This window comes from Cimex lectularius, unplaced genomic scaffold, assembly GCF_000648675.2.
Source record: "Cimex lectularius strain Harlan isolate CLEC.00 unplaced genomic scaffold, Clec_2.1 scaffold4, whole genome shotgun sequence".
Taxonomy (NCBI): domain Eukaryota; kingdom Metazoa; phylum Arthropoda; class Insecta; order Hemiptera; family Cimicidae; genus Cimex; species Cimex lectularius.
In genome coordinates, this window is record NW_019392723.1 from 2,814,145 (window position 1) to 2,840,827 (window position 26,683).

General features: G+C 33.6%; 1 protein-coding gene across 8 annotated transcripts in view; it reads right to left on the reverse strand.

The window, feature by feature from the left end:
• LOC106673701 (teneurin-m) overlaps positions 1-26,683 on the reverse strand; it is a 574,800-nt gene that overhangs the window by 39,471 nt on the left and 508,646 nt on the right. For all 8 annotated transcript variants that reach the window (XM_024226696.1, XM_024226695.1, XM_024226692.1 and 5 more), the window contains one exon: positions 25,507-25,722. In XM_024226696.1, the coding sequence (XP_024082464.1) occupies positions 25,507-25,722 (216 nt within the window). The remainder of the gene's footprint in view (positions 1-25,506; positions 25,723-26,683) is intronic.

Sequence of the window (26,683 nt, forward strand, 5' to 3'; positions counted from 1 at the left end):
TGGCCAATGAGTTATAGATTGCCTTATAGTTTCGCTGAAAGCGCCTCGATTCAGCACGTGCGCATTCTCATGAGTAATACTTTCGGTGAACGTTTATTTCAACTTTTTGACCGCTTCAAATATGTTTACGTCGTGTTAACCAAAGTTCACCGCGACGTGAAACCGCTAGAAAATATAGAAAAATATACTAGGATGCAAAGCGTTCAAACTCTTGTACGAAGGTATCCAGAGGAAATATAATTTTTGTTTTTAAATAAGCATCAAAGTTTAGATCTTATCTATTAACCAGCAGACCACCAGACAATTAGGCGAATACGCGACGTCGTTTTTCGGTACATTACATACAAATTATCCATTTTCAAATTACTCTTATCCAGCCTTTCAAATTGGACGGATCTGGAGAAAATCGAAAAATCAAAAATGCAAATCAAATGGGTCAAACGAAACCCCCAGGCCCTAGCAGCATAGCATTTTTTTAATATTGTCATTTTTTAATTGCATTTTAAGCATATTTTTCTGCAACTGCAATCGTTATGCATATATTTCAACTTAAATTTTCTACGTCGCACGGTCACAAATTTTCTACCGTAAAATATTTCAATAAGTATCTCGAATTCGACCCGCCGGCGGAGTGACCCTTTTAGAGTTTTTGCAATGTAGGTTCAAATAGACTTTTTGAATCAAGGTTCAAAGGTTTTTTCGTTTTTCCTACATCAAAAAACCCCTGAATACATTTTTTTTGGAAAACCAATATTTTTTAAAATCAAAATTATCGCCTTACCTTAAAAAATCACGAAAATGAAGTTAACTTTTAAGGGGCGTCAAAACAAATCCGGCTCCCTAAATACATTAGGATCGGGTAAAAATACAACGTTTGAAAATTTTTATTAATTTCATGTTTATTTTTTCTCACTAATAACGGCGTGAAATTTAAACATTATTGACATAGTCTAAAAGAAGTAAAAATGCTATTCCTAACGGCTGAAATAATGTTTAATTTGGATAAAATCCTGAGGAATTATGAATTTTTACACCGGACTTGGGAAAGAAAAAATTGACCCCGGCTTATCCAGGTCCAAATATGTCTATATTTTGTTTATTAAAGGCCTTAAGGGGTGCCTAAAAAGAATCTGGATTGTTTTGTCTTTTTCAAACCAATTCTTTACTTATTTTATTGTTACACAATATTTTTCGGCAAGAGTAACCCTTTTTAACTTCAAATATGCCCCTTTTAACATCAAATTAACCCTTTTTAACGGCAAATTAAACCGTTGAAAAAAAAAAAAAACTAGGAGGCGGTATAAAACGATTCCACTAAAAATAAAATTACTACATTTGAAAAAATAATGAAATATAAAATAATTGGCCTCTTAGAATGCCATATGAAAGTTATATAAAATTGAATGTAACATTATTCTTCTTTAATTTGTTGACCTTTTTTAAAATAAATAATTGGGCTCTTATAAACCACAATTTCTCACATTTCCCAAATTAAAAGAAGAACATAATATTTAATTTTAATTATAATTAATTTTTATATACTTTTTTTAAGAGCGAAGATTTTATATTAAAAAAATTCTCAAATCTGAAAGAATTTTACTTTACATGCTTATATTTCAAACCTCTACTTTTTAATTATTAGAAAAGTTAAGTTCAAATTAAAAATAGTTAATTAAATTAAAAAGGGTTAATTGAAAAATTAAAAAGAGTTAATTTGAAAATAAAAAGGGTTAATTTGAAGTTAAAAATTATTTATTTGAAATTAAAAAATGTTCAATTTGAAATTAAAAAGGGTCAGTTTGAAATTAAAAAGTTAATTTGAAGTTAAAATAGGTTAAATTGAAATCAGTGTTAATTTAAAATTTAAAAAAGTAATTTGAAGTTAAAAAGCGTTAATTTGTCCGGCAGAAATTTATATTCGTTTTTAACACTCTAAAAAGCGATGATATAGTTGTTTGAACTTAATTTTTTCTGTCCAAAAATCACAAAAACAGCGAACACTTTGAAATGATCGATCCACGGGAAACTTTACAAGTAACACATAATTTTAATGTAAGCCACATAGTTTATGAGATGTGCAACTTCCTTCCTGTTATGTTTTTAATTTATAATTATTTCCTACATGTTTCTTGATTCGAATAATGAAAAGAAAATCTCCTCTTTTGCATGGTAATTTGTTTTGAACCTGTGATTTAAACATAATCCATTAAAAAGAATCAAATGGGCTCTTTTGATAAATACAGGGGCTTTGTAAGCTCAGAGGAAGGGAGATAAACAGAATAAATCAACTCCTTTTTATGTAATTATCAACAGTATCAGTCAATATCGAAATTTTTCTCAAAGACGAATAAAAACGCGGATCCAGTATTTATTCTTAAGAATCAAATCTGCCCGGAAATAATACACGTGATGTTAAATAAACAGTATAAAGATAACAGTATATGAGGGATTTTGTGGTTACTATTGGACCTCCTACTTAATAATCGAACTAACAATCACATTCAACATAATTATTAAATAAAACCTCTGTAACATCTATGAAAGAGTTGTCGAATGTAAATAATAAAATCGTCGACAAATTTCACATACAACAGCAAGGTAGTAAAGGGTTCAAATTGGGGTGGAAACTCTTAAATGAGTCACCGCTTATAACAGCTTATGGCAGTAAAGCAGGAAAGTAGACTACATAACATAAATTAAATATATACTAAAGATCGTACCGGCTCCCCTTTCTCTTATTACCTGAGAAAACAATGACAGGGGGCTTAGCTTTAATTAGTTTTCTGGCGAAATTGTCCTACACTAAAGCTGTATTCTTCCTACGATCCTCTTTTTTATTGAAATTGTTTTAAATTCATTACGTAATTTGTTTTTGGTGATACTAGGTCGAAAAATATTAAATTCTTTTATCTCATGTTTTAATTTATTTACTTATTTATAAAGCTTCTGAGCCCCTGTAGATCGGTAGACCGGGCCAAACGGAGCAATGAAAATATCATTTCATGTAATTGAAGTACTTCTTATTTTAATAGTCTTACTGCCTTCGTTGAGAATGTATTTAAAAGTTAATATATATCAGCGGATTTGTTCTTTTTACGTAGAACTAGAAAATTATTTGTTACGCTTATAAGCAGAAAACTAAGTAAGATAGATATGTAAAGAGCAAAAATCAAAAGATGCCGTCAGTAAAGTAAAGGAAAAAATTCGATTTTCGAAATAAAATTAAGATTCATTTTAAGTACGTTTTAAAGCTGTTGAAAGCGAATTTTTAAAGTTTAGTATAGTTAGTTATAAAAAATAGACATTTTTTGGTTGGATTCTCCGGTGGAATTTTTTCTTTCCGATGTTCGCTGATCCTATTTAAAAATTCCCAACTTTTTAAATTTTTTTTTTGACGAGGGTTAAATTATTTGTTATGCTTATTAGCAGAAAACTAAATAAGATAGATGTATAAAGAGCAAAAATCAAAAGATGCCGTCAGTAAAGTAAAGGAAAAAATTCGATTTTCGACATAAAATTCGGATTCATTTTAAGTACCTTTTAAAGCTGTTGAAAGCGAATTTTTAAAGTTTAGTATAGTTAGTTATAAAAAATACTTTTTTGGTTGGATTCTCCGGTGGCAATTTTTTCTCGCCGATGTCTGCTGATCCCGTTTAAATATTCACATTTTTTTACGAGGTTTGGCAACAGCAGAGGTCATATGAACCCTCAGGGTGCCGGTGTTTTTGAAAAAAAGACCATTTTTATGTCGGGTTCGAATGCAGGGCCGCTGGATTCGAACCCGGGACCTTTACCTTACAGTGATGAGCGACGTGTCAACGCCTAAACCGTTGCGGCCACCGACGCCCCCCACCAAAAGAAAAAAATCACAATTCCTGTGAATTTTATCCAAATCCAGCATTATTGAAACTGTTAAAAAGATGTGTCTTCTTTTAGTATACATAAAAAATATCTAGATTTTGCCATTTTTTTTTTTTTTTAGGGCCTAGGGGCCGGGAAAACATTAAGTAATTATTTTTGTAATGTTTGCTTGCCATCTTAGTACATAAAGTTCATCTAAGTCACTTCATAGCTTCCTCTGTGTAACGATGGATTTAAAAGTCATTACAATTTTGATGAGATATGTGTCCCAGCGTTTTTGCCTATGGGTATAGGAACCACTAAAAATATTTTATGTAAATTAATTACTCATTTTTTAAAATATACTTTTCCCGCCTGAGTTTGCAACAATAAGTAGGATTGTATCGAGTTAGACGATCTCAGTAACTCAGGAAAAAAAATCTTCTTTTTTTAGATAAAAGCTGTTGCAAATCATCATTAAAAAAAATTCCTTTAACTTTTCAATATGCGTTTATGATAAAGAAAAGATTTTGGATTTGGTTTAAGCACCATTCAGTAGTACGTAAGTACGAATTTTCCATGCACACAAAAATAAAACTTTTTTGGGATGTATTAAGTTTTGGAATATGACAATAATGATTTTTGATCAGTGTAAGTAATTTAAATATAAATTTTTTTTATTATGCTTTTCTGCTTTTGTTGTGCATCTTTTTAAGATTAGATTATATTATTTGATTTTTTAAACCTATGATGAGAAAATAGTAAGCAGGACCGATAAACGAGATTGGATACGTAAAAAGTTACAATAAATTGGGGGCGTAGGTGGCCGCAACAGTTTAGGCGTTGTCATGGCGCTCATCACTGTAAGGTAAAGGTTCCGGGTTCGAATCCAGCGGCCCTGCATTCGAACCCGACATAAAATTGTGCTTTTTTCAAAAAGACCGGCACCCTGAGGGTTTATAGATTTATATGAAAAAAACCAACAACAATAAATTGGGGTAAAAACGTTTTTTGGGAAAAATATATTTCTCCGCCCCTAGGATGTTTTTTGAAACATTTCTCGAGATAATGTTTCTCTATTATTGCTCTACAAGGTAAAGAAAATAATAATTTCATTATGATGATTTTTTTTTAGGAGAAAAGCGGTTTTTTTTCCAAGAGGAATTTCCCACCAATCGAGCTCGGAGGATTTGTCCTTTTGTAGGCAAAAAATAATTTACAACCTGATTCCTCTTGCAATAAGGAGTTAATATATTAGATTAAATGTAGAACTTTAAGCGCAGAATATGCATAAAGACGAGTGCTTTCAAACAGTGTAAGGGGTAGCAAGATATAGCAGAACACTTGATTCCCAACTTTCAAAAAATTAATCTGAACCACTTCTAAAGCTCGGCATTTCAATGGATTAGTTTCAGTCTGTACAGAAAGAGTTGTAGTTTAATATTTTACAAATGCACATTTTGGTAAGAAAAGTCTATTTAACAAGCTCGCGGGGCGGCGTAACAACCCTCGGATTGATCTTTTGGACAAATCATGCAGGGGGATATGAATTATTGATCTATTTGAAAGTTTTCGTAACTAAGATGAATTTTCCATTAGTGCGACCACGCAAAAGTAAGTGGAGCGAATCGATAAGTTTATACGAACGTTGTACCTCAACCGGCTAAACAATCTTCTTTAAAACCCGGGCGTATTTATATAATAGCTTCATTTTTATCTGAGTGAAAATTATTTACAGGAACGAGTTTTAAAAGGAAATTAGATGGGAGTAGGATACTTTAAGAAGAAATGGGAAATCTAATGCCATCAGACTGGGTCATGAAAATCTTAGTTCACGTTATCGCTCGTGACGGATAAAATGTCATTAAAATGTAAAATGTTCATTCATTGTCAGTCGACACCCGGATAAAACAAAACGCGATATACTTCACGTTTAGAAAGAGTTCGTGCAAATTATTTGTTAATGACGATGTGCCTGAGCATGAGTGGATACTGTTAACTCCAGTACATTAGCAAATAGAATGTTTTAAATTTAAAAAGTCGTCCAAATAAACTGTAAACGGTCGAGACCGTTTCAAACATGAGAGAGCGATAAAGTATAAAATTCCGATTGGAACGGAGCGAGAGCCGTGATGTCGATCGATCCGTTTTAGGGCCGGAGTCAGGTGAGAGGTTTGCGAGCTCGCGAGGCTGGCACATTTCTAGTGGTGCACCTGAGCTTTTGATTAGCTTTGGTTAAGAGGAGAGAAACGGTCGCCGCCAAGGCAGTGACGGCAGTGACTATTGATTGAAGTGTTGCACCACTTTAAGCGGTTAGTGAGCGCGTTTGTAATGGACGACACGTTCCAAACTTTCTAACCCGCTGCCTAAACATCCCTCTCTTGGCCATTACTTATTCACATTCCTTACTCTCACCCCCCTCCCTCGACGTTATGGAAAATCTAATTACAGAGCTATTTATTATAAATTAATTTATTTCGCACAATAACCTCGGCAACCGTTTCGCGCAACAATACTCATTAAAACAGACTTTGTGCTATTGTCAAAAACGTTTGTTTCCAGGGGTAAATAGATTCTGACGTCTCGTGTTTCTGATGCTGGCTTAACCGAGGAGAGTGTGATTTAAAGTTGTATTATGCAGGATTACGGCGTCAATTTGATGTCTTCACTACGACTTCTCAAATGTCCTTTAATCTCCTCTCATCGCCTCCGTTTTGTCTAGAATATACTATTTTACAGCAAGCAATTATTTGACATTAATAAATTTATTTATTACCCTTGGATGGGCTCATATGTAATAACCTCGAAATACAATACAATCACAAAAAAAAAAAAAAAAATAAAAAAAGACTCAAAATATTTTTCCTGGCTACTAGGGTCCATTTATAATGGACACCCTCCAAATCATCACAAAAATGGTGATAACTTTTAAACGACGGCAACGAACTACAGGAAACTATACAGAGGCTTAGAAACTTATAAACTACACGTAACAGCGCAAACATACCCTCCTTAAATAAATTGAAAGCGGAGATTAAAAAAGAAAATATTTGCGGAAGTTTTAACGATTTAATATTTATTTTTCTAAATTATATGGCCATCAGACCTAAAAAATTTGAGATAGCGTAAAGGAAGCAGGATTACCCTTTCCAACAGTTGTAATAATTAATTCTTTCTATGTAAGGTCTTGGTAGAGATAAAAACGTCAGTGTCACGAGCGGGATTCGAACCCACGACCCTCGGCTAAATACGACGCTGCTCTACCACTTGAGCTATCGTGACTTCGATCCTCTCGGACACCAACTCTCCACTAAAACGTAGATGAATTAATATTTAATAAGTAAAAGAAGTACCACTTCAGTAAACAGCTCCCCGTGGCCACTTCATAATTCGCTGAGAATCCAATCCTCATTTCACGACATTTGAAAATGGCAAAAAGAGGAAAAATTCGAACGGTTGTAGGTTGAGATGGGAAGTTGGTGTCCGAGTGGATCGAAGTTACGATTCAACGTTATTACCGTAAAAAGGTTAATCTTTTTTCTTTTCGAGTGTATCAATATTTAGCCGAAGGTCGTGGGTTCGAATCCCGCTCGTGACACTAACTTTTTTCATTTCAACCAAGGCTTTACGTAGAAAGAATAATTAATTGAAAGAAATAACTTGGTCAATTGACCGCTAAAACGTATATGAAGTTGTAATAATGTGGAATTTAAATAAAATCCAGAGGAGCTGTGAATTTATTAATTGGAACACCGGACATCGGGAAGAAAAACATTGCTCCTGGCTGATCAAGCACAAAAATGTCCACTTTTTCTTTCCTATAAAAATCCGTACTTAACTGCTTTAAAGGATGCTTAAAATGAGTTGGGATTTTTTTTTTCAAAGCAAAATTTATTTCGCCTACTATACTGAAAGCATCATCTTGTTTGTGGAACTTTTTATACATCTCATGTCATTTACTATTCTGCTTATTATTTTCTTATCTTACATATACTCTTATTATTTTCTTATTTTTATTTTATATTATTTATTAATTTTATTATTATTATTTATATTATTTATTATTTTTATATTATTATATTATTTTCTTACTTATTTTCTTATTACGCCAACAAAGGGAGAAAAAGAATATTTAAAAAAATAAGCATTTAAATTACTTTAAATATTTTTCCCGGCTTCTAGGGCCCATTGGCAAGAACACTTGCACCCGCAAGAAAAGTAACCAGCAAAAGAAAATTTTACAAGAGACAGAGATGAAATTTACTTTTTTAAAGTTATGTATTAAGTACTCGCCAGTACGGTCGTTGGTAATAAACCTGCCATGATTTGTCAATATTATTGTACGGGTTGCACTTAAGCGAAAACACAAACCATTAAAAATCCAGCTGTACTGCTACCGCTACCAAAAACTACCGTTTTTTGAGTTGTGACACTTTTCTTGCATATATTGGCTCTCAATAATTTAATTTAGTTTGTTTGCTCTAACGATAATGGTGGTGAATGAATGACTGTAAAGTTATTGATTTCTTTGTGATAGTATCAGACAACGTGCAAACCTTACAAACAAGCATAATTATCCATAAGGTTTCAAACATCAGTAATGTAATCAGAACCCCGTGGATTTTTTTTTTTTTTTGAGAGAGAGAGAAAGAGAGAGAGAGAGAGAGAGAGAGAGAGTGTGAGTGACGAGGCTTTCAAGTGTTTGCAATAATGTTAAATTTGTTTAAAATCTAGAGGAGTTACGAATGTTTTGCTTCTGAACTACCGAAGGTAGGGAAGCCTTGTTTGTTTCTATTCATATGGGAAGTCGAAAAAATTGTTGTCCTACAAAATCAAAATTTCCACTCGCATTTTACGTTTCAGATCGTTCCAAATAAATTTGATTCCGTGTCTGTCTGTGGTCAATTCCTGCGACCGGTAAAACCATGGGACCAATTTTGATGAAATTTCCAGAGATTGTGCCGGTTGCTATCTAGATGGCCCCCATGAATTTGATCCTAATCGGATCAACGGTATGTCCTACACATGTCCAAACATAAAATCCCGTACACTGCTACATCTCCTAAACCATTCCATGGATTTTTATGAAATTTGCAGGGCTTATGCGGTTGGTTTCCAGACGGTCCCCTATGAATTTCATCGCAATCGTATCAACGATATCGCCTGCTCATGCGCAAACGTAAAACGCGTGCACAGCAACATCTCCGCAACCATTTGTCTTCGGATTCTTACGAAATTGTCAGGGATTATGGGGGTAGTTTTCTAGATGATCCACCATGAATTTTATCCCAATCGGATTAACATATGCTCATGCGCATGCATTATGGTAAAATCACGTACACAACTATATCACTATCAGATTCTGATATAATTTTCAGGTATTGTACAGGTTACTTTCTAGATGATCCCATATGCATTTTATACCAATCAGATTAAAATTTGCCCACAATGTGAGGAAGCTGTATTGCCCACCCACTTGACAGACGTTTTTTTAACTGTAGCAGCAGACATGAAAGTGAAAACATTGTCCCCGGGAAACTAGCTGAAAAATGTCTATGTTTTGTTATAAAAATTCGTATGCAATCGTTTTAAAGAGTGCTTGAAAGGAATTCGAAATTTTTTCAGACTAAAATCTTTTCGACCTCATACATAATCGCCTCTTTTGAGTTTTGTAACTTCTCATGTCTAGTTTCAATAAATACGTCCCTACATTTTCTTATGCTACGTAAAAAAACAAATCGACTGATATGTTATAACTTTGAAATACACAACAAAGCCAGAAATGTGCATTAAAAATTGCTTAAAATATTATTTTCTTGGCTCTTAGCGGCCCATCAGCAAGTCGGATTCTTTTTTAAATCTGTTTTTCATCTTTAGCCTACTTTTGAAAGTATGTTCCTGTCTGAATAGGTGTCTTAAAACTAATTTAATAATTACGTTTAATTGAAAAAAAACTTGTAATTTCTTCTCAAACCGAGAGATATCTACTGAATATGAATTTTCCGAACAATCCTCTAGAATTTACTGTTGTCATAGCATATTTGAGGGGGGAATGATTATTAACAATAACCTAGGGAGAACAAAGCCATTAATGAGGAAGCGGGCCATTAATTGTGGCCACCATTGTTAACGCTGTTCCTAATTGTATCCGCTTGGACGTCTCCACTTGAATTGACTTTCCCAAAGCTTGGTTCTTGCCCAACGCCGCAAATGGACATAAAAAGCAGTTTTCCTTTCGCACCACGAACCCCTCGGTTTCACTTGCAAGCGGCTATATACCGAAACAAAGCCGTATTTTGCCAAGTTAGCATTTAACATAAAAAAGACGAACGGTTATAAAAGTTAACGAGAAATTTCCTCGTTAAACTGTATTGATTGGATTTTGGTAACATGTCGAGTTACGTAATGAGTATGGGAAATTCAATTGGCAGATTTTACCCCCCCCCCCCCAACGAGGTTTATTGGGATAATGAGTGGTGACCAGTCTTTGATGTGTTTAGCAGGACTATGTGTGATTCACTCACTCCGGTTGTCGAGGCCATCCATTACCAAGGCATACATATACATGAGTTTTCTATCATGAAAGAACGATTTTATTCTCCTTTTATTAATCCGACCTAAACTGGATCACAATTCAAACAGAATTTCCCCGACACCTTTATTACACCGCAAGTATTTTGAATAATTGTGAAGACGACGGAACGTTTGAATCCATATTAAGCTTAAGATTCTCCATGATCGATAAAATATTAACTGAAGATCAAACATAAATAATTTTAAAATATATCGGATCATAGAATCGTTCGTTAGTTATTTACAAGTCAGAAATTCCCATTGTTTAATTAACAAGCGGTATTCTTTGGAAAATCGATGAAATGTAATCTTTCTATGGGGCTCAGATTTTTTACTTAGCTTCAACCTTTAGTTTAACCTTAGTTACCTGCCCCTCTATGCAAGCATATTAAACCAAGGGGGGAATTGACCAACGTTCAAAGATAGATTTATTAGGTTCCGTGGTCCGATTGACCAAATAAATTATCTTCAATTAATTAATCTTTTAATTAAGGTTTTGGCTGAGATAAAAAAGTCAGTGTTACAAGCGGGATTCGAACCCACGACCCTAGGCTAAATACGCCGCTGCTCTACCACTTGAGCTATCGTGACTTCAATCCACTCGAACACTAACTTCCCATCTCAACCCCACCTTTTTAATTGTCCCTCCTTTTTGCCATTTTTCAAATTTCCTTTTTGAGATGAATTGAAGACGATATTCATCTAGTCACCCATAATATAATTAAGAATGAACAATTTGGCTTCCGCCCAGGCCTTAGCACCGTAGGTCAACTTGCTAGAATAGGTGATCACGTAACTGAAGGTTTCAACATTAAAAAAACACACGGGACTGGTCCTTCTTGATTTGGAGAAAGCCTTTGATACTGTATGGCATGATGGTATAATTTACAGAATGATTAAACACAACTTCCCAAAATACATTATCAAGATCGTACACAGTTACCTTCACTTGAGGTCTTTTCAAGTATCCCTTCATAATACGCTCTCCTCCCGTTTTACCATCAAATCAGGTGTGCCTCAGGGTTCAATTCAAGACCTACTCTTTTTTGCGTCTTTTTAAATGCTTTGCCTACGCCCAAATCATGCCAACTCGCTTTGTACGCCGACGACATCGCGCTTTACAGTTCATCCTGGAGGATTAGCGCGATCGTAAAAAAACATTAATAAGGAGCTGTAAAGAGTAAGTCGGTTCTGCACTAGATGGAAGCTGAAAATGAACTCTTCCAAAACCAGTTGTATGCTATTCACTAAGCGTAGGCCCCTGCTCTCCCACAACATATTACTCGAGGGAAAGTCGTTTGCGTGGTTAAGAAATATGAGATATCTAGGGATCACTCTTGATACCAAATTGAAATTTGGTGCTCACGCAAGAAATCTTGTAGGCAACGGGAAAGCGGCTACACGATCACTTTTCCCATTGCTCAGAAAGGAGTCTGGCATGAGCCAACTCAATAAACTACTAATTTATAAAGTATTTATTAAACCAATGTTGCTATATGCATGCCCAACATGGAATTTTACATGTAAAACAAATCTCAATAAACTGCAGGTAATTCAAAATAAATTTCTGCGGCTAGCCGCAGCCTCTCCCAGATATTATAGATTGACACCTACACGAGCGAACTAACATGAAATGGGTAGAGGAGGAAATTTACGATGCGGTCTGCAAATTCTTTAAGCGTATGACTGTCTCCTCAAATCCTATTTGCAGATCCATAGGTGCATATCCAACAAATGCAAATTGGTAACATAAGAGGATCAAACACAATGTACCTGACTTATAAACTTTACATAGTTATCAAATTTATAGTAATACGAATATTTATATACCTATTTATGTATTTAATTATTTATTTAATTTATTTATTCATTTCTCATCTACACTTTTTATATGCATTTAGTTAATTTATATATAGATTTCATCCCTCTGCTTGTGGTTTTTTGTTAAGATACATTTTTTTCCCACACACTTATGGAATTTCTCTTACCGATTTGTATAAAAAATGATTAGTGTAAATAGTAGGAAGACACAGTGAAATGTCACTTTCACTTATTGTATATATTGTTGTGCACATGTACAAATAAAAATGTATTCTATTTTATTCTATTCCATTCACGGCCTTATAACTGAGACTTGACTTCGCATAAAACAAACATATGAAAATGGTGAAAAGTCGAAACAGTAGACCAAATTACAGGTTTAGCACCCCGCTTACCAATCATTCAAACTTTCAAGGCCAATGGACCAGTCCTAACAGAAATAGCCCAGACCCACAACTGAAGCTGAGGAGAACCTGTTATACGTCTGACAGTCGAAAACCAGCAAAGATAGTCAGACCAAAATGATCGCTAATGATCAAATTAGAGATCCATTACCCTAAAGGCAACCCACAATAAGGAGAAACCTCACAACAACAAAAATAAAATAATTTTATTTATGTGTGGTGATTAGTGACCGTTAATCGATAATTATTCAGAAATCGTGAGAATTGTTAGAAAAATAATTCAACTAGTGACAAAAATTACTTAATTTTAAGGGAATATAAACCTCGTGAAATTGAGAAAAAGAGTTATAAAATTTTAATAAGCTTGGTCCCATGGAATTATTCGCAAAGTAATGTTGAAATTAAGAAAATAAAGCAATCTACCAATCGCATAATGTTTAGCTGTATTATCACAGCGACCATAAGATATTAATAAATAATATGTCTAGCAGCTAGTTTCTGAAAACATAAAAATAAAAATCTAAAGTAATATCGTTGAAGTGAATTTTTAAAAATCTCCTTGAATTTTATTTTAATTTTCAACAAAATAATTAATGTATAAAAAGGTAAGTCTAGTAGTAAAAAAAAAATAAAAAATAAAAAATAAAAAATAGAAAATAGAATCTTTGCAGATAAGTTAGGACGTCTCCAACGAAGCCAGGCTGTGTGGTTAAACAAAAAGTTATTAAAATCAACATTTGAGATGTATGAAAAGTAAGAAACAAGAAAAAAGCACGATAAGAAACTAAAGAATGGTAAGTAATTCTGAACATTTGTAAAAAATTATAAGTATATTAAGAAATTAGGTAAACAAAGGTATTTTCCCAGATTTTAATAAATTTTGAAAATCACACACATAAATCAATATTGCAAAAAAATTCCATACAAATGTACGTTAAATTTTACTCAAATCAATATTTGATATGTATAAAAAAAGAATCAAGTTTAAATGTTCTATAAGAAAGTAAGAAATGTAAAAGTTTGTGAAAATCTGTCAAAAAAATATTATTTACTATTTATTTAGAAATCGTGAGATGCGGTCTGGTGTGATGTAGGTTTCAGAAAAACATTTTCTTTATCGTGCCAACGTTTCGATCTTTATTGAGATCATTGAGGCTATTCTTAGCTTTCTAAATTATTTTACCTATAATTTTTCCTCAAATGTGTGGTGACTAGTGTGGGCACTCTCAACACGACACGCAAGAATGGCACAATTACACATAAGACAAACTCTTTGAGTCCTGAAGATGATCTCAATAAAGATCGAAACGTTGGCACGATAAAGAAAATGTTTTTCTGAAACCTACATACCAGACCGCACCTCACGATTTCTGAATAATTTTATTTATGTTATATTAACACAAAACTTCATTGTTTAGACTCTGTCTGTCTTTCTCAAAATTTGTTTCAAATTGTTTGCAAATGTGTTATCAGTAAAATCACTTTTAATCCATCAATTGTCAACAGAAGGTTGAGCGAGGGCTGATGACGTAGAACACGTTGATGCAAATATAAGACGAAGACGTGTTGTAGTTAGTGGATTGTACGGGCATTAACATACTGCTTATACTCCGTACACCAACCTTCTTGCCTACGTACACACAACTTTACATAAATTACATTAATTCACCGGGATTATGCTAACTTGTTCCTCAATTTGTGTATTTATTTCCACGGGTCGTTAGAAATTTACAAGTAATTACCATGTTGATAAGAGATATGGTGTAGGTACGATTTTGTGAGTTAAAAAGCCATTCATGCTGGTAAATCGGGACTGAATTTCGATCCGATTCACGACGAGAGTATTATGTGTACATAAAAGGTAAAATAGATTTTTAAGGCACTTATGTGTAGTTTGAAAGGGAGGGTGGCTAATGTAAAGGTCCGGCTTACGAGTAAAGTTAACGAAGCGAGTATATGAGGGCACATGCTTCTGTTCTCACGGCCCTCCCCAACTTCAAACAGTAAAACTTGATCGTGTGTTCCTCTTTCGTCTTGATGACCCTTACTGTGAACTAAAATTCTTCTTTCTACTTTATAATCGGGCAAAAGAATTACGACAGTCAGTTGAAATTCCGCACAAGGAGGAAAGTAAGAAGTGCATACGAAGAAGAAGGGTTCATTTTACATCTCCGCCCCCACCTGACTGAAATATATGTAAATCAAATCGTACTGGAAACTCAATTTTGTAGGACTCACTGTAGTGGCAATATTCGAGATTTGAGCGCTGGAAATTCAATAAAAGGCTTAGTTCTATGTCAATGCTTTCTAGAAACGTGATTTATTCCAAATGTTATTCAAAAATGTTCAAGTTTTTTTTATTTATTTTGAATCTTGAAAATTTGTTTAAACACTTAAATGCTTTATACAAGAGAGGTTTACGTTCATTTCAGTTGGACTGATCACCTGGCACTAGTTAAAATAGGTAGTAAGTAAAGTTTTCAATGTCGAACCTGTGTTCATCCAATGCATGTAGATTTTCTGGATGAGGGAACAAAAATTCCTGGACCAACGGTGTGGATCAACGAAAACAAACTATTCGACGAATCCCCGTTATTATGTAACCATAATTTACTGTGCCTCTCTACAGTCCACCTCTACAGTCCGGGCAATCTTTTTGGTTTGAACCGTGTCATCCCAATTGTAGATACTGAATGGATCCTGTAAATAGTTAAACGGTATAAAGAATAGAAACTATAGTTGATTTGCAGATTATCTTTTGTTGATATTCGAGGTTACGTTAGGTTTAAAACATACTAAGGCCAAACTGGATCGCCACGAGAAAACACTGTTTAATAATTTTCTAAATTATACAGCTATCAGCGTTACAACGATAACTTTATTTGCTGCAAATTCAATGATGAACCCCTTTACAGACACTAAAATTAGATTTTATTTTGTGAACATTGGCATTCGTTTGTGTTTGAAATGGATAGAACTAGTTGAAAGATTATCGAAAGAAAAACAACAAAATATTTTTGGTCAAACCGTAGGTCTTCAATTTATTGTTATTTAATAATTTTTCATGCTGGATTCAAGTTGATATAAACAGATTCTTAAAAAAAAGCCAAAGAAAAAGATTTTTTCTTTTAAGACCGTGGAGGGGTCACTGTTTATCTTTTAAGACGTCAATATTATTGTTCTTTCTATTTTTAAACTTCCGTTCATGTTAATTTGAATCCGACATGAAAAAAAATGTGTGAAACTAAATTAATTCATAATTAACAGTAAAACAAAAAACCTAAAGCTTGCCAAAAACAAGCTTTTCTTTTCCCTTGGAACATTTTGGGGTGCGGGTTTTTGAAAGAAAACCCATTTTTATTTATTTAGCCCTGCATTCGAACCCGGGACCTCTACCTTACAGTGATAAGCGCCGTGTCAACGCCTTACCGTTGCGGCCACCGACCGACGCCCCCTATGGAACATATTTAAACTAGGAGATCTCCACCAAACAAACCGCAATGTTCACTGAATAAAATGTATTTTTTTAAACAGTAAAAGTTTCTATTCCATTTGAAAAAAGTAACCTATAATTTATAAGACTATTAGGTTCATGTCAGCATATACAGATTCGCATTTTTTTTTACATTTTTTCTTTCTTTTTTTTGAGAAAAGCGGGGGGGAAATGTTTTTCGTTCACCCTGCACATGTATTTTTGTTCCATAAACACCATACACCCCCTTGTTAGATATTTTACCACTTTTATAGACCGATATGTGATTAGATCATTCGTTAATAGAAGAAAAGTCTCAATACTTTCTGTAATATTTTAAAAATATTTTTAGGAGATCAAACTGAATAAACATACATACAAAGTAGATTTGATTTCACAATTGATTTAGTGGAAAATTAAATCTATCTTTCTTAATTTCAAGGCTGGGTTTTCCTTATATCTATTTGGATTTTACTTTGTACACTTATTCCTTTTCAAAAGAGCCTGCAGTTTATTAGTCTATAACATTTGGGTGCCATTATCTAAAAATCCAATTTACTGAAAAACCAATATTAACTTCGTTTCTTGATTTAAAAAATGCAATAAATAAATAAATATATATATATATATATATATAAAACTATGTACATGACTCACATTATCACTACAACTTATCTCATTGTATACGATTCTATTTATTGTTTTCTTATCGTAAGAGAAAAAACAAATCGATTGGTACATAATAACCTTGAAATACATGGACAATGTAACCGTTGTCTAACATTTTTCTGACTGCTATAAAAAAAAACAAAAAAAAACAAAAAAAAAACATTGGGATCGATTCATACGTGTCTTTAGTTTTCCCTTAGAATTTGCACTTAGATAAGATGTCATTTAATTATTTTAACTAACTTTTTTGAAATGAAGTTTTTTCTTAAATTAGCTAGTTTAATTTGTTGACGACTAAAGATCCTTTAAAATGACTTTTCAGCTTAACAAAACCTCTCAGGAAAAGTAGAAAAACCTTCAGACAAATAACCTGTACAAATATTAAAGTCGGAAAAGAAGTTATATTCATTCTTGTTAACTCTTAACTGCTAATTTACTGGATTTAGACGTATTCATATATTTTGTCAACTTTTATTTCATGCTTCACGTTATTTAGAAGCAAATAAGCCGGATTTCATTTTACATTTTTGTAAATATTAGAAAGATTTTACATATAATTACACATTTTCCCTTAATTTACATATTTTGACCAATATTTAATAAAAAAGCAACAAAACTGTTGAAAATTTAAAACAATGAGCAAAAATGTAAGAACGTTTTAAGAGAACTAAAAATTTCAAGGCGTAAACAAAAAATTTCGAGAAAAAGAGAACGGGAATCTTCTATCATAGACAAGTGCACGTAAGGTGTTATAGAATCGCTTAGCATAATTTACAAAGTGAATATTCAGATGTGAATTCTTTGATATCAAACATAAAATTAGAGTATGGGTTTGAACGGATAACTATTCCAAATTTATCTCTTTTTCCACAACCTGTTCTAACTGGATAGGAGACGCCGTATACTACAGGGAAATTTTTTAAAAAATGAAGGACCTCGTTACATCCCAAGACTCGAAGGGCGCTGTAGCTCTAGAAAAGGCAAAATAAATTATTTGGTAAAAAGTTGAAAAGAAATTCCACTCACTCCAAATGAAATGGTAGCCTTCAATTTAATATCAGTTACGATCGGTACGAAAATATTTCAGTACCAGATAGACGTAATTTTACTATTGAAAATTTAAAAATGTACATTATTTCAAATAATTTTGAATATTAAAATTTTAAATTTTTAATTATTCACTTTTTCTAAACTTAATACAACTAAACTTGTAACTTAGCCATTAAAAAATGGGTTTTTATTTTATTAGGGCTACAAAGAGATATTTTCGTTTATGAAAATTAAAAATGTACGTTATTTCGTTAAATTAATTCGGAAATTACAGGTTTATTTTCAATTTTATTAAATTGTTTTATTTTTCCATTTTACACATTATTCAACTAATAGGTGTAAATTTATAAAATTCTCTTAAAAATAGCGTTTGAGTTGATTTGAGACGATTTTGGCTGTGTTTACCTAATCTGCACCGACTCCGTGATCGCGGTTACCACTGTTAATGACAGTTATACGTCGACCATCTAGTTGTGGTCTTGTTGCAGATACACCATGAAATGGAGCGTCTCGAGAAAACGGTGGTTGCTGCCTGGGTAAGTCACGGAATTCACAATCGCTCCTGGCAGTCCAAACGGAGCGACGCCGTTCCAAAAACCACGTCAATGGCAAAACTGAACTGGCGTGCCCGGCTGTGCCGAATATTCGACCGGTCCAAACTCCATCGCGCCACTCCAAATATCTTCGGGGCGACGGCGGCATGGCGCGTTCGTGAATGGGAAAACCTGGCGTAAACGGTGGAATATCGGACACCAACTTCTCATCTCAATCTATCTTTCGAATTTTCCCTCTTTTTGCCATTTTTTGGTGTCCGAGAGGATCGAAGTCACGATAGCTCAAGTGGTAGAGCAGCAGCGGATTTATCCGAACGAAGGTTATGGATTCAAATCCCGCACGTGGCATTAGCTTTTTCATTTCAACCAAAACCTTACAAAACAAGATTAATTAATTGAAAGAAGTAATTTGGTCAATAGAACACTAAATATAATGAATAAATAAGACGTTTCATCCATCCTTAAATAGTTCCTCCAATCAGAGGGTTCAAGGGAAACATCTTTCATCAAATTGATGTGGGTATTACGGCTTCTGTTCACGAACCACTTCTTACACCATTTCTTCTTCGGCTTTTAATATATAAACAAACACAGCGTAGCACAAGAGATCGTCATCCATTTTGAGAAAGTAATTCACTAGATGACGTTCGGAGTGACTAGCTGTAGGGCGTATATGCCCCCTCAAATTTCAGGCACTCCAAATGGACCTATACTGCTTGGCGCGGTTCCATTTGGAGCGATCATGAATGGCCACCTTAAGTCTGAAGGCTACCAGAAGTGTAGACGAGGCGGCTTAGGCTGGGTCGTCCCAACGTCTGGACCTAACTTCCTTAAGGACTTAATGTCCTTGAAGGAGAGGACATCACCAAATCACTCCCCGAGATGAAATGGTCCAAAATCTTGGGGTTTGTCAACATGTCCAAGTGGTTTATGCAGGACACGTGAGCCGACCAAGTCCCGGACCTTTTAGGGATGGGGTACGAGTCTACCCAGGCATTTAACCCCTCGGGTCTTGGTCGCCCACCCTGCATTTTATATATATATAAATATATCATTGGGGTACAAAAGTGAGTCCATCATCACAAGATATTTGACCGTTCGAACGCTGNATAACATAAAGGCACCCTTAACATTTTCAATTATCTCTCAGTCAATCCTCTATTGATTATCTTACAACAATATTTGGTCCCTTTTAAAGGATTAGAGTGAATAAAACACAAATAAAAACTCCCAATTATGTTTACAATTGGATTTTGTTAGTAGTCAATCTATTCTTCGCTGGATTTTCTGTAAAGCTTCTTTCTAAGGATACGGTTGTTTTTTAATTTTTTTAAGGTGTACCATTTTTAAGTTTCGAATGTTTTTGAGTGATGTTCTTAAATGATACAGATTCGTCTAGAGCCATAGCATTGTCGTAAGATGGACGGAGTCAAGCGTATATGATCAGGGTGTTAAAATTTTTGTCGTCAAATTTTGTTTTCGGATGAATCAAGTTTTTGTTTGGGTCTTCTGCCGAGAGAGGGTTTGGTGAAGAACAGGAGAGCGATATATCCCAGCAACATTTTCTCTACGGAGATGGATGTGGTGTTGTTATAGTTTGGGCAGGTATCTACGGAAGGTCATCGAGGGTTCCCTAACAGCTGCGCATTACGTTGTTCCTTTTATGCAACTAATTGGCGACAGTTTTATTTTTATGCATGACAATGCACAGCTCAACACAGCCCTATCGTTGATGACTATTTTTGACTTCTGGCCCTAATGTTTTGAGTGGCCAGCATATAGTCCCGACATTGTGACGAGTTGTCAAAAAGGGTAAAAAGTCGTCCAGTGATGTCATTGTATTTGCAGAAATTAAAAATGTCGCCGTTTGAGTAGTATGAAAATATTCACAGCAGTACGATCAAAACCTCAAAAAATAATTTTTCTTCGTTGTTTCAATAGAAAGATTTTTGGTAAAATTGTTTTCCTCATTTTAATTTTTTTTAAATTTAGCTATATACTATATTTTTTATTAAAAATATACAGTAAACAACAAAAAATAAAAATTATAACGATTGCAATTATTTATCAAAATGCGAGGGTGGCCACTTTTTTGCCCCTCACTTTATTTCACATAAATCCGATCCTTACTAATAACATATGCGGGTATATTGAATGTCGGGTATGATCAATTCACCGTACTCGTTGAAGTGGCCTGGTTGCATTTTCCATTATTTAAAAAAAAAAATATTTAAATTTTATATGGAATAAACATATAATATTAATCTTTTTTGAAAATGGAAACATTTCATTACATTTTTATAGTAAAATTAAAGATATGCTTCTCATTTTATATTATATAATCAGCGATCAATGGCGAGCAGATATTGCTTATGAAATAAATTCTAAACAAGAAGAACTCACTGGAACGAATTTATAGGTGGGTTATGAAAACTTGGACCCAGCCAGTTTCGGCGTGTGTAAACGGATAGTCACGAGGTCATTTGGTTTCACTCCAACGATATCCCGTCAATTTCACATTGTCTGGGTTGGTTTTCTTCTGATTTTCCTTCAGTCGGCCTTTGATTTGGAACGGTTCCAAAGAGGTTTGTTCACCGAAGCGGTCCCATTAACTAGTGTAAAAATTTCTATACAGACAAGTCGACTCCGGGGTGAATTGGCGTGAGGATGGTCGAGGGGCGAATGTGGCAGTGACCCTTGTTTATATTCGGATCCCCGCAACACCGAAAGGTTAACTTTTGTTTATTTTATTTGTTTGATCTGCCACGTCCCTCTGATTCACACTATTTGTGCAATTCAATGTACTCTCCCTTTTTTTCCTTTCTCGCCGCCCTCTTCCTTCCTCTCCCTTTCCCTATCTCACATTGTCAATTAGTTGGAATTGTTAGAAAAATAATTCAACTAGTGACAAAAATTACTTAATTTTAAAGGAATATAAACTTCGTGAAAGTGAGAAAACGAGTTATGAAATTTTAATAAGCTTGGTCCCATAGAATTATTCGGCAAAGTAATGTTGAAATTAAGAAAATAAAGCAATCTACCAATCGCATAACGTTTAGCTGTATTATCACAGCGCCAATAAGATATTAATAAATAATATGGCCAGCAGCTAGGTTCTGAAAACATAAAAATAAAAATCTAAAGTAATATCGTTGAAGTGGTTTTAAAAATCTCCTTGAATTTTATTTTAATTTTCAACAAAATAATTAATGTATAAAAAAGAAAGTCCAGTAGTCAAAAAAAAAATATATAAAAAAAATAAAAAATAGAAAAAACCTTTGCACATACGTTAGACGTCCTAACTTATCTGCAAAGATTTTTTCTATTTTTTATTTTTTTTACATATTTTTTTGACTACTGGACTTTCTTTTTTAAAAAAAAAAATCACTTCCAAATTTCTGACAGCAGATTTTGCTCACATCAATATTTGATTTGTATAAAAAAAGAAATAAGTTTAATAGTATGAAAAAAATATTGTGAAAATTTATCAAAAAAATTTATTGTTTATTATAGAACAAACAAAATTATGCGAATATTACTACATATTAACTAATTTTTCCCAGATTGATCGATATTCACATTTAAAAAATCACTTACAAATGTCTGACAATAGATTTGATTCAAATCTATATTTGGGATGTAAAAAAACGTTTAAATGTACGATAAGAAACTAAAAAAAAAGTAAAGAATTTTGATATTTGTCATAAAAAGCTGTTGTCTATTATAGGCCACTTAAAATTACATGTATATTATGAAAAGTATTTAATCAATAATATATTCCGAGATTAAACAATATTTTTAATTTTTAAAAAATCACTTGCAAATCTCTGACAGCAGATTTTGCTCACCTCAATATTTGAGTTGTATAAAAAAACAAAAAAAAAAACAAGTTTAGTAGTATAATAAAAAAATATTGTGAAAATTTATCAATAAATATTTATTGTTTATTATAGAACAAGAGAAATTATTCGAATATTACAAAATATTTATTTACTAGTTTTTTCCCAGATTGTTCAATATTCAAATTAAAAAAAACCATTTACAAATGCCTGACAATAGATTTTACTCAAATCAATATTTGGGCTGTAAAAAATGTTAATTAAAAAAATGTTTATTTAAATGTACAATAAGAAACTAAAAAATGTAAAGAATTTTGATATTTCTAAAAAAAAAAAAAAAACTGTTATGCATTATAGGCCACTTAAAATTACGTGTATATTATGAAAAAATATTTAATCAATAATATTTTCCCAGAATAAACAGTATTTTTAATTAAAAAAAAAAAAACTTATAAATGTCTGATAGTAGTTTTACTCAATAACTGATACTGACAATGACACGACATTTTAATAGAAAATGTAAAATCTTTTATATTCATTTGATAAAGTTTAAAATTGATGTCATCCCAACACTCACAAAAATATGCGGCAGAAACGTTTCCGAACGTTCAGAATTAAAATTAATTTACTCACATGGCATCCGATGGGTAAATCGAACTCGCTTTAATGTATCAATAAAATATGAGATGTTTTTAAGGCCTAAAATATTTTTAAAAAAATTATAATCGGAGTAAATAGTTAGTACGTTAAATGATTGTAACCGTTTGATAAATTATCATAACTTTTGAGTTAAGTAAATTATTTCTTAATTAAGTTATTTGTGAGACATTTTGTTTTGGCTTTCGTAAACTTTGCCACGGGATGACTAAATATTTTATAAAAATTGTAACTGCTTTTAAAAAAAAATATCACCGAAGATTTCCCAGAAGATGAAACTCGTTTTACAGAAAACAGTGAAGATAGATGGACTAAAAGGATCGAAAAACCAAAATACTCGTTTATCAACCCGCAACACGGTAAGATGAAATATCATAAAACAGAGAAAAGTTTTTAAAAAAATTGAAAAGCTTAGTGTATATATTAAAAAACAAGCGGTCCAATTTTTCTTCTTCCTTAACGTACCGTAAGGTCTAAGTGATTTCCGGTTTGAATTACAAACAAATTTATATGTAAATTAAAGTATAAGTTGTGTGAGATATATATAAAACCTAGGTTTTAAATCCGAATCTACATTAAATGAAGTTCGATTGATTAAAATGATAGACTACAAATTACCCATAGCCATTCCCCCCCACATCATTTTATCCTAACCATTTTTCGGATGAAAAGTGCATTCTTTATTTTTTATTATTATTGTGTTTTCTTGGCTGTTGTGCTATTGTACAACCAGCAGTTTTATTATTAAACCACAGCATCTTCAGCATAGAATAAGACAGGTCCCAGGTCGTTTCGAGATTTGAAATGTCTATATATATATATATATATATATTGAGACTGGTCTTACGTTATTTGATGATTTTCATATTTTATGCATATTCCGTGTCTTTTCAACTAAAACGCCTTCTATCAAATTCAAAAAGGATCAGTTTTTAACGTTTTTATTGCGTAAATATGCCGTAAACCTGAAAATTCGAGGTCGAACGAAAAATCGCTTCTGCTGAAAAAAAGTTTTACGTTTCGGTACTCTTTTTTTCCAAAGATTTTTATCCTATTGAAACGATGTATCAATTAATGATCACAATTTGTAAAAAACCGTTGCAACAAATTCTTAGTATATTAAGGCAAACAAAATGAAACAATATTAGACAATAGATCAAACGGATATTGAGAAAATAATGGTACAGCAAATTGTCAACTTTTCTGGCTATACTTCCAGAACAGCTATACTTCCAGAAAACAGATAAATGGTCGTCAAAAATTGCTCAAATACGGAAAAATTTTAATGTTTGATTTTTAATCTAAAAATAAAAACCCTCCTAAAAAATAAATGCTTACCCACAAGCAAAATTCAGGGAGTGGAGGTGGTATTAAAAAAATGAACAAAACAAGCTGATTTTCCGAAAAACCATCCCTTCCCACTAAATCTGAATCAGTATGATCTATTTTCTGAAAACAGTTATAACCTATACATATCGATACATAATTCTAAAATCTGTTTTTTCTCCTTGTTAGTGCACTGAAAAAAGTGTAAATGTTGTCACAAATTTAGTTTGTTGTCAAAAAATTAAGAAATCTCTATTTTTATAATGGAAGAATATAGAATTTGTAGTAACCCAAGAAAAAGTAAACAAAAATTATTTCTTTTCAGAGAAATGGAATTGGAAAAATGGGTCCGAAAAATGACGGTTTTTGGGCTTAGCTTTGTACACCTGAATGACCTTGAAAACGTGCTAAAAACTTTTGCAATTTTAAACTGATGCCTTAACACCAACGTGTAGACCCTTTTATAAAAGAAATGAGTTAATAAAAATATAAATAATCCACGGAGGAAAAGTGTAATTTAAAAACAATGAAGGAAAAAGTAGTTGATCGTCTGAAAAACAGCCGCTACCTTCCTATAATAAGCTATAATAAAAACTAGTTTTCAATTAACTTTATATCATACTGAATATCTGTTATATCAGTGATACAAGGATAATGATGCACCGATTTCCGGCAACTTCATCAGTGATCATGAAAGTGAAAACACTATGAGGGGCATTTCATTTCGGCTCCCCCAATGCTCTTATTTGACAATTACACCGTTTTGTCCCTGGCATGTATACATTTGAGGTAGATTCAATCGAACTGACCTGCTAAGCGGATCGGAGAGGATTGGGGCGGATGACTAATCCACTTTAAAGGATCGCCATCCCCAAAACGAGAAACTCCCTACCGTTTTTCTCAATGTACAACGGGCGTTACTAATCAAAATGTTTCAAATAGTTACAAAGTCAAATATGTATTTATTTATAACCGGATAATTTATAATTTAAACAAAAATCATCGAAGGTAACACTGATAAATATGCCAGAACAATCAAAGTGCGCAAATGTTATGATAGTGTTTAGTTGTGACCGCCTCTTCAGCTGATGGGCGAACGTGTCAGAATCAGTCCACCGTTCAAATCATGTTGACGTTTCAGCCTACGTTCTGACTTAATGCCCTTGTCCAGTACGACCGTCCACGATTACACACTACTCTCCTTTACCATTAATCGAAAGATCAATAAAAAAAATGGGGCCATTAACAGACAAAACCTGCTATTGTATTTATATCAAAATTGTTAAAAACGAACTGCTTACCGTTGTGTACGAGAAGGGTTGAGTCGCGGGCAAGGGCGAGTTCTGAATCTGTGAGCGTCGCGTCGCTCGCTTCTGATGTCGGCGTGTCAGAAAGTCCGGCAGGCTGCTGATAAGTGTGCTGATATATCCCGCTTCTTGACACAACTCCAGGAGAACTCGTCTCCTCTTCACAATCGGAGCTCACTCCGTATGAGGGGTAATAGCGACTTCCTTTCCCTGAAACAGACGAATCACAATTGATGAAACTATACCATTTAATAAGGCATCTATTTATAAACTGATAAGTCGTTGAGTAAGAAACTTGGAAATATCGACAGCTCCACATTTAACCTTCTACTTAAAATATAGTCAATTGATCTGAATTATGGAACAAGGAAAAGCATAAGCCACAAGCCTGCAGTGCTTAGGTATCACGAAAACTATTTCCTACCGTTCTCAACACCCAAACCTACGGAAATGTCTTACACAAAGTTCTATGTAGCAAACAATGTCAGTCGTAGGTATAGAAATTCCGTTAATGCAGGAGATAGATTGCTCGCCGTTGAGAGTATAAGGAGCAATGTCAGTATGAAGTATCACCCGGAAAAGTGAATAGGGAAATATTGAGATGATTACGGATGTGAGTGGGTATCAAGTAGAGGATAGGGCTTAAGAGACATTGTGTACGCCCAGAACAGGACGGCTGGGTATGTGAAAAGAAACTTACCCCGAATTAAGAGTCAACAAGGTAGGATGAAGCAATAGCCTAGGGTTTACACAGCATCCAAGAACATCAGACCCTATTAAATGTTTGCGCAACGTCAAGAAAGGGATCCGGGCAGTAAAGTTTAAGTTGCCAATGTGCGACCTAAGTACCGAACACTGTCAGTCGTGGAAAGGGAAATTCCGTGGGCGTACAGATGATATAGGATTGCTCGTCGTTGAAAGTGTATAGAGCACGGCAGGTATATATTAAGTAAAAATAGGACTTAGCAAACATGGAATATTACCAGGACAGGATGAATTGGTGAGTAGAAAGAATGTTATCTCGAAGTAAAGTTGGGCAAGGTGGTGTTAGTATGAGCAGTAGTGTTTCGGTTTATCCAAGGATGTCAGAACCGATTGAATTATGCAACGTTGACGAACATCCGAGCATGAGCCTTTTCAAAGCAGAGGTTACCTCGAATTGAGTCGTTTG